The sequence below is a fragment of the Eutrema salsugineum genome, unplaced genomic scaffold, assembly GCF_000478725.1.
Source record: "Eutrema salsugineum unplaced genomic scaffold, Eutsalg1_0 scaffold_4, whole genome shotgun sequence".
In the NCBI taxonomy this organism is placed as follows: Eukaryota; Viridiplantae; Streptophyta; class Magnoliopsida; order Brassicales; family Brassicaceae; genus Eutrema; species Eutrema salsugineum.
The window spans coordinates 4,284,962-4,292,176 of NW_006256686.1; the positions used below are offsets into that span (position 1 = coordinate 4,284,962).

The 7,215-nt window shown below is 35.5% G+C and overlaps 2 protein-coding genes across 3 annotated transcripts; one reads left to right on the top strand and one right to left on the bottom strand.

Annotated features, from left to right (window-relative positions):
- The first annotated feature begins 115 nt into the window (after positions 1–115).
- Positions 116–2,294, top strand: LOC18014074. Of its 2 annotated transcripts, none has more exons than XR_002898269.1 (9): positions 116–385; positions 476–677; positions 769–821; positions 1,028–1,064; positions 1,162–1,227; positions 1,352–1,456; positions 1,549–1,601; positions 1,845–1,921; positions 1,997–2,294. XR_002898269.1 is itself a non-coding variant. In XM_006418523.2 (9 exons), the coding sequence occupies exons 1-9, from the start codon at positions 279–281 to the stop codon at positions 2,057–2,059; spliced, it is 864 nt and encodes a 287-aa protein (XP_006418586.1). In that variant the 5' UTR covers positions 116–278; the 3' UTR covers positions 2,060–2,294. The 2 variants fall into 2 exon arrangements, 1 of the variants encoding a protein (XP_006418586.1); XM_006418523.2 differs by having other exon boundaries at positions 1,549–1,702.
- A 68-nt stretch (positions 2,295–2,362) lies between these two features.
- On the bottom strand, positions 2,363–5,650 carry LOC18014082. The gene is made up of 6 exons (XM_006418524.2): positions 4,204–5,650; positions 3,486–3,919; positions 3,222–3,383; positions 2,964–3,039; positions 2,716–2,871; positions 2,363–2,616 (listed from the first exon to the last, which is right to left on the bottom strand). Exons 1-6 carry the CDS (start codon positions 5,632–5,634, stop codon positions 2,515–2,517), a joined length of 2,361 nt encoding a protein of 786 aa, XP_006418587.1. The 5' UTR covers positions 5,635–5,650; the 3' UTR covers positions 2,363–2,514.
- Between the last annotated feature and the right edge of the window lie 1,565 nt (positions 5,651–7,215).

Below are 7,215 nucleotides of genomic sequence, written 5' to 3' on the forward strand. Positions count from 1 at the left end.
ACAATCGCCTTTGGTTTAAATCCATCCGATAAACCGGTTTACTCAAATACCCGGTTCAGTTATCTTTCTCTCTCATTCGCAATCAATCAAACAACAACTTTTACTTCTTCTTCAATCTCTCTTTCTCTGTATCATCATCACCATCTAAATCCAACCTTGACTTTTCTCCCTTCGTCTTCTAGACTGGGTTTTACCCTTCTTCGAGCTCGAAAGGAGTCTCTAGATCGGGATTCTATCATCTATTATATTTCTGTAAACAAAAAGTTGATTCGGCGACGATGTCGGCGATATCGATCCACCACCGAACTGAGCTTCTTAGAATCACGCACAATCGGTCGCGAATTTTCCGGCAGAGATATCGGAGAACTATTCCTCCTTGGAGAATGTATAACCATACACACTTTTCTTTTCTTTTCCCCTCTCGTTTATGGTTTATCAAGAGTTTTTCTGATTAGTTTTGATTTGACCAACACAGGATGATTAATTCGAGATCTTCTGATACATCTGATAAAGAAATGTTATCAAAATCGTCAACGATTCCTCAAGTTGATCAACTAAGACCTGATGGTTTGAGATTCGACCGTTTGCAAACCCCCGAGCCGGATATTTTTCAGGAAGATAGATTGGAATTTGGTAAATTCGTAGCACGAGAAGCCATGCTTGATGAAGAATACTGGGTGAGTAAGGCACAGCTTCAATTCTTGATCCTGAGCCAATTTTTTTCTTCTAAGATTGATTGTTTTATGTTGCTTCGGAGTTTGTGATTAGACAGCAGCTTGGCTACGTGCAGAAAGTCATTGGGAAGATCGTGGCAATGAAAGGTAAAAGCCAAGAAAATTTATCAATCTTGTTGTTCATCTTCATCGTTGTGAGTAATCTGTGTTCTGATTTTTCCATTTGATAGCAAACAAATGATCTGTATTGACTGAATTGTTGTAGTAAGTATCAAATATTTTATAACTAGGTTCGATTTTTGGTTCCAATGTTGAGGTACGCCTGATTAAAAACCTGGCCTTTGTAAACACAGATATGTTGATAACTTCAAAAGGAAATTTGCAGAGCAGGTATAGCAGTTGAGACCCATTTTTTTTTTAGTTTTTTATGTCTTTCCTTAGTTTGGAGGAAAGTTTCTTCAATTTAGCTACTATTTCAATGTTTCAGGAGTTTAATGCCATAAAAAGAAGATGCAGAGGGATCCAAGCGCAGAAATACTCTTGTATTGTTGCGGTATAATATGTTTTTTTCGTTATTGTCTATACACTTTGCTTGTTTATATTATACGGTGTTTGCACTTGTTTTTCTTTCTGAAGAGTTTGCATTTTATCAGCTATTGTTGTTGCATTTTATTCAGGTAAAGAAGGAAGAGAAGCACATTAAACGCTCAGTAATCAAAAGTGTGGTTGGGACACTTGATTTGAGCATACAGTTTTTCTCGCAGGGAGAGAGCTTTCCTGGGGTATATTTCTTTTGGTTTTGGGATTCAGTTTTTTTCTTGCTTAGGATGTAAATATCAAAAAAGCTTCCTAATAATTTACATTTCACGTGTAGGAAAAGGTAAAGTCTCAATTGTTCTGCAGCATAAACCGGAAAGGATCAAATAGGTATGGTTATATTGCAAATCTATGTGTTGCGAAATCAGCACGCCGCCAGGGCATTGCTTGCAACATGTTACGTTTCGCTGTCGAATCAGCCAGATTGAGTGGTAATAATAATTAATGTCATCGGAAACAAAAAAAAAACAAAAAAAGGCCTGTCTTTGTAATGATTGTCTCTTAAGCCGTTAAATAAGTTTAACATTTGGAAAGGAGTACTTAAACCTTATGTGGATTTTATTTGGTTTGCAGGAGTTGAACAAGTATATGTTCATGTACATAGAAACAATATAGTTGCTCAGGAGCTATATCAGAAGACGGGGTTTGAGGTAAAAAAAGCTCAAATTCATAACTCCCAAAAATTGATTTTCTTGACTTTGGCACATGTTCTGTTATTGGACCAGATGGTTGAAACGGGACAATCTGAATCATCAGATGATACATACTTGCTCCAGTACATAAGATAACTTTGCAAGAAACGAAGTGTGTTCTCTCTGCCCTTTCTTTAGTTTTTATTTTGGGGAATGGGAGAGAAGAATCAAGACGCAGACGAGTGATCGATTGCTATATATCGTGGCTAAGCTCAAAACTGTTGATTGTTAATTCATTTGTAAACTCTAATGTGAAGTGTGTGTGTGTATTACGTACAAGTATGTACGATTGTAGAAAAATATACATTAAGCTTTGGATTCAAACCTCAAACATAAGCTTTGGATTCAAACCTCAAACATAAGCTTTGGATTCAAACCTCAAACATAAGCTTTGGAGTTTGCACCCTTACATGATCGGTTTGATATTAATTAAATTGATATTAGATTAAAGACCAAACGATGTTGGGACAATAATAAAAACATATCTGCTCTTCTTCTCCAAAAACAAACAGAGCAGAGATAGAGACAAGGGTCAGAGTATCTTTCACCAATCAGCAAGTTTTTTTGGTCAGATGGTCCAAGAAGGGATCCATCTTCAAACCTATGATCTTCACATTAGGGTTCGAGTGACCTCGAACGAATACATCCGTAATCTGCAAAAGAGAGCGAGAGAAAGATCAGTTTCTCTATTCAGGGTTTGTTCGTTTCTTTACGAAGAAGACGAATAGGTTTTTGTTTGTTTATTTCTTTACCTGAGTGCATCCAAAGACTTTCAACACTTTCAAGGATAAACAGTTATCGACAATGTAGCCAAATGAATCGTCTGAGATATCTCGGCACCAGGATACATCCAAAATTTGCAGCTTTCCGGAATGTTTAGCAAGTGCTGCGGCCGTGTTATGGCCAACCTGAAAAACATAAAACAAATGTGTCAAGTGTGTGACTTAAGCATGGCTCTATGGATTGGTGCCATATATGGGACAGGCAGAGACCCATTTACCTTCTTACAGTTGTTTAGTGATAGCTCCTTTAATGAACCGCCTGCGGTTTCTACAAATGCAGCTACACCTTCATCACTATTAAAAGATATCAAACATATGAGCCATCTGTCAAACTTTGACATACAACAAAGCAAGCACACATAGATCATAACAACATGACTATCTAACTCAGTATCACCATAATTAGAGAAGAGCCCGAGTAATCACGGATCATATGTTCTTAAATGAGATAGTAACCTTCCAGTAAAGAGACTTGCCTGAAAGAGTTCCGACAAAAAATCAATTTCTCCAGAGCTTGACAGCCATTTGCAAGGTGACCCAGAGCAGAATCAGTCAGCTTGCGTGCGTTAGCCAGGTCAAGTACGCTTAAATTAGGACAGTTTTCAGATATGTCTTTAACACAAGAGTCAGTTAATTTCCTGCACCACATTCCCAAAAGCCAAAAAGAAGTAAAAAACTCAATTCGGAATTGACATGAATCTAAGGAGATGGAGACGAACACGGAAATTCAAGAGGCATACACAGAGTTGGTCAAAATAAGTTGCTTTAGGGCTTGTCCTCTAGCAGAAACAAACTCCCTCAAGAACCGACCCCTGACTGAAGGAAGATCCACAAAAGACAATACTTCCAGCTTCTCAAACTTTTTTAATGCCGACAAAGCAAGCTTCAGGTCAATGTTCTGGCACTCGTTGATATACAGTTCCCTTAAAACTGACCCCAATGAATCAGATAAAATGTCAATGCTAGATGATGTTAGAAGAGAGCATTGACTGAGATTAATAGATTTAATAGCAGGAGCAGCGGAAACAAGTGTCCGTAGCCCCACATCGGAAAGCCGGCATGCACCAATTAAAGATAGAGAAGACAGCATCGGCAAGTTTTCTGGTGACCTTGCTAATGTGGAAGGTAATACATAATCTGGCATACAACGCCCACACATGTCCAGTTGAAGAACCTGTTTCAAAAAGGAGGCAAATGTGGACTTTGGTTACAATGTACACCTTAATGTCATCTTACACATGGACTTTTTCTTTAAGTATGAAAACATGTTAACCATAGGATAATTCACAATTTATTCCCTCCAGAATCATTAAGAATGAATAGCAGACCTCACCTCCGATTCAGTATCTACTATAAGCCAATTAACTACTCGGGAGTAAACTATACCACAGAATATTCAGCTAAATGCAATAAATGATGCTGTATTAAAGTAAAACAGAACTTGTAAGAATAAGATACCATCAAGTTACTGGTGTCACAGTTCTTAAAACATTCGGTGAACTCTTCCTCGGTCAGCCATGAGCAATCGGGAACAGAAATCTCTGTTGGAGTTCCACGGACGAGAAGATTGAGAAAGTGCACGTCCATTCTCCTAGAATCACAAAGCAATTGACAAAGCTTAACCCTCAGGGCGTCTGGAACATAGTCAAGCGAGGTGATGGCATCAGCATTCTTGACAAGAATTCGCAAGGATAGTTCTTGGAGAGACGGAGCTGTCGGAGGGACGACACTGTGGTTTTTTCTGGGAGCCCAAATAACTGACGAAGATCTTTCTCTGGAGATACGAGCTTCATTATAAAGAATCGTGTTCTCTTCTCGGTCCTTCATTATTTTCATGGCAGTAGAGAAGGGGCCAGGCCAATCTTCGACTTGTTGTTCAACCTCTTCATCTGACAATTCCTCATCTTCCTCCATTCCAGCATCAAAACGAGCAAATCTGGAAGCATGTTTCTCTGCAAAGTTTCGAAACCTTGAAGCGTTTCCAATTTCACCACCATTATGATGAATCTGTGTTTGTGCTGCATTAACCGGCGCAGGCAATTCGGTTTCAGAGGCTTCAGGGGGTTTCTGATTGCTAACTGAGTTCTCAAGTTCCATTTTTTCTTCTACACCAACTCCGGTAACTTCATTCGTGATCCGAGGAGGAGAGACACTCTCCAACTGAATACCCTTACCCTTTTCCTCCATAGTATATTTTCTTCTACCCATTGAGCTACTTGGCATCTCAACACAATTCACCTGCACATCACTGCCTATGTAAGAATCTTCCATTATCCCCTTTCCTTTGTTCTGACTCTCTACTAGCAAAACTTGAGCATGATTCTCATTGTCACTCCTATCTTCAATCACAGTCTTTCCCTCCTCCTCAATGATCATTCTTCTGACAGTATCACCCATAATATCTCCATTAGCCACTGCATAAGCTTCATTGTTGTCTGATTTATTGCTCATAATATCGTCTTCTTCAACCAAATCCACACAAACCCTCTTGCGTTTACTCTCACTTCCTGATTTTCCCTCTTGCAAAACCTTATCTCCACTGATTTCAACTTCATAAAGACCATTGTCTACACACCTCTTAGCAACTCTCTTCCCTGACCGCAAACTCAAAAACCTCTCATCAACACTAACCTCTTTCTCAGAAAATCCATTCAGAGATTCATCGCCGTCGTCGCCGCATTTATAAGCAAGAAGAGGACTTCGCCTCCGGGAAGTGTTCGTGGGTCCATCAACAGGATCCGATCCTTCGTGTTCGGGCTCAACTGGCGAGCGGTGAACATTGGGCTCTTGTGTCCGAGCGGGAGTGGACGGCTGGCTGATGTCGGACCGTCGTTTAGGGAATGGCTTGCCTGAGATCGATGGTATTTCACGAGATCGGAGTATCGTCATGGTTGTATCGGCGATGGAGAAGAGGGCTTTTCTGAAACGACGAGGAGGAGAGAATCTCAGGGGTTTTTAAGTTGAGGAAGACAGAGAAAAACGGTTCGATTGTTTACTTAACCGATTGGTTTAGCCATTCAAATGAGGTAAACCAGACATTTCATTGTTGAACCATGCAAAACATTCGTAAACTGAAACTGATTAATCTATTTACTCAGTTTAAAGTTGAACTTGATTAATCTATTACCCAGTTTAATTAATAGAATCTATTAATAGTTACTATTAAAAGGGAAACACTTTTTGTGTTAAGTTTAATTTTCTTTAATTTTCTACTGTTTTTGAATAACTATTGCCAAATAAAAATATTAAATTGATTTCAATTTAAATTTACCAAACAAACAATTTAGTATACTATTAATAAAATAATATGTTTTTAATTTATATTTTAATATAAATCTTAAAATTTAAATTTTAATGTAGATTTGTTATAGATTTCTTTCAATATAGGTTATATTATTTATCAGAAATTATAAAATAAATTATTATTATATCTTTACAAAAATAATAAACCATATATTAAAATAAAATTAATTTATATATTTAAATTTAAATAATATTTTCAATAACAGAGATAAAAATAATATATTATTCTATATTTTATTAAATAAATATAAAATTTTTAATATTCAAATTTAATAAATATTTAAAAATATACAAAAATATGAACGAATGTGTTAGAATTATATTTTAATAATCAAACTTTTTTGGATTAATATAAATGAGCATTATAATCGTAGTACTTTTTGAATTAATATGAAGAGACGTATAAGAATAATTTTTTTTAATCATGATCATATATAATATTAAAATAAATAAATCAATAGAAACAAATTATATCTAAACAAAAAATATATTTATCACTTATTAGAAAATTATATCTAAACAAAAACAAAAATACAAAATATATTACATAAATAAAAAAATAATGCAGGAAAACAAATTAAATTTTTTTTAAAAAAAAAGTAATTTCTGTACAGAGTACGGAGTAGAATCTAGTTGAACTTTTAAAGTTGAAGCTAACACTAAAATTAGAAACTTTCTTAATTTTAAAATTTAGAAACTTTCTTAACTTTAAATATTGATGTGGATCACCAATAGAATTAAACTTTTAAATCATATATGGATATGCTTAGAGACATATAGCTTCAACTTTAAAAGTTCAATTCTACTGGTCTACATAGGCATATAGCTTCGACTTTCAGTTTAATTTATCGTCATAGTTATATGTCTCTAAGCGTGACCACATAAAATTTAAAAGTTCAATTATATTGGTCCACATCAATATTTAAAGTTAAGAAAGTTTCCAAATTTCAAAATTAAAAAAAGTTTCCAAATTTCAAAATTAAGAAAATTTCCAATTTTTATATTTGTATTATTACCACAAAAAATATATTTATCCTATCTAATACTAGGTCTCAAGCCCCCGCAAAATCACGAGAGAAATCAAGTATTTTAAATTCTTAATTACCTTAAATATAGATAAATAAACATACATATAAAAAAGGTGATGATATTTAGATGTGAATATTT

What these genes read in the sequence shown, in the direction of transcription:
- LOC18014082 (XM_006418524.2), bottom strand. Translation starts at nt 5,634, where the DNA reads ATGACGATACTCCGATCTCGTGAAATACCATCGATCTCAGGCAAGCCA. An exon ending in CTTATTTTGACCAACTCTGT is followed by an intron (nt 3,384 to 3,485) that starts GTATGCCTCTTG and finishes AATGTGGTGCAG; the next exon opens with GAAATTAACTGACTCTTGTG. An exon ending in AAGTCTTTGGATGCACTCAG is followed by an intron (nt 2,617 to 2,715) that starts GTAAAGAAATAA and finishes TCTCTTTTGCAG; the next exon opens with ATTACGGATGTATTCGTTCG.
- LOC18014074 (XM_006418523.2), top strand. Translation starts at nt 279, where the DNA reads ATGTCGGCGATATCGATCCACCACCGAACTGAGCTTCTTAGAATCACG. An exon ending in AGGGAGAGAGCTTTCCTGGG is followed by an intron (nt 1,457 to 1,548) that starts GTATATTTCTTT and finishes TTTCACGTGTAG; the next exon opens with GAAAAGGTAAAGTCTCAATT. An exon ending in CGAATCAGCCAGATTGAGTG is followed by an intron (nt 1,703 to 1,844) that starts GTAATAATAATT and finishes TTTGGTTTGCAG; the next exon opens with GAGTTGAACAAGTATATGTT.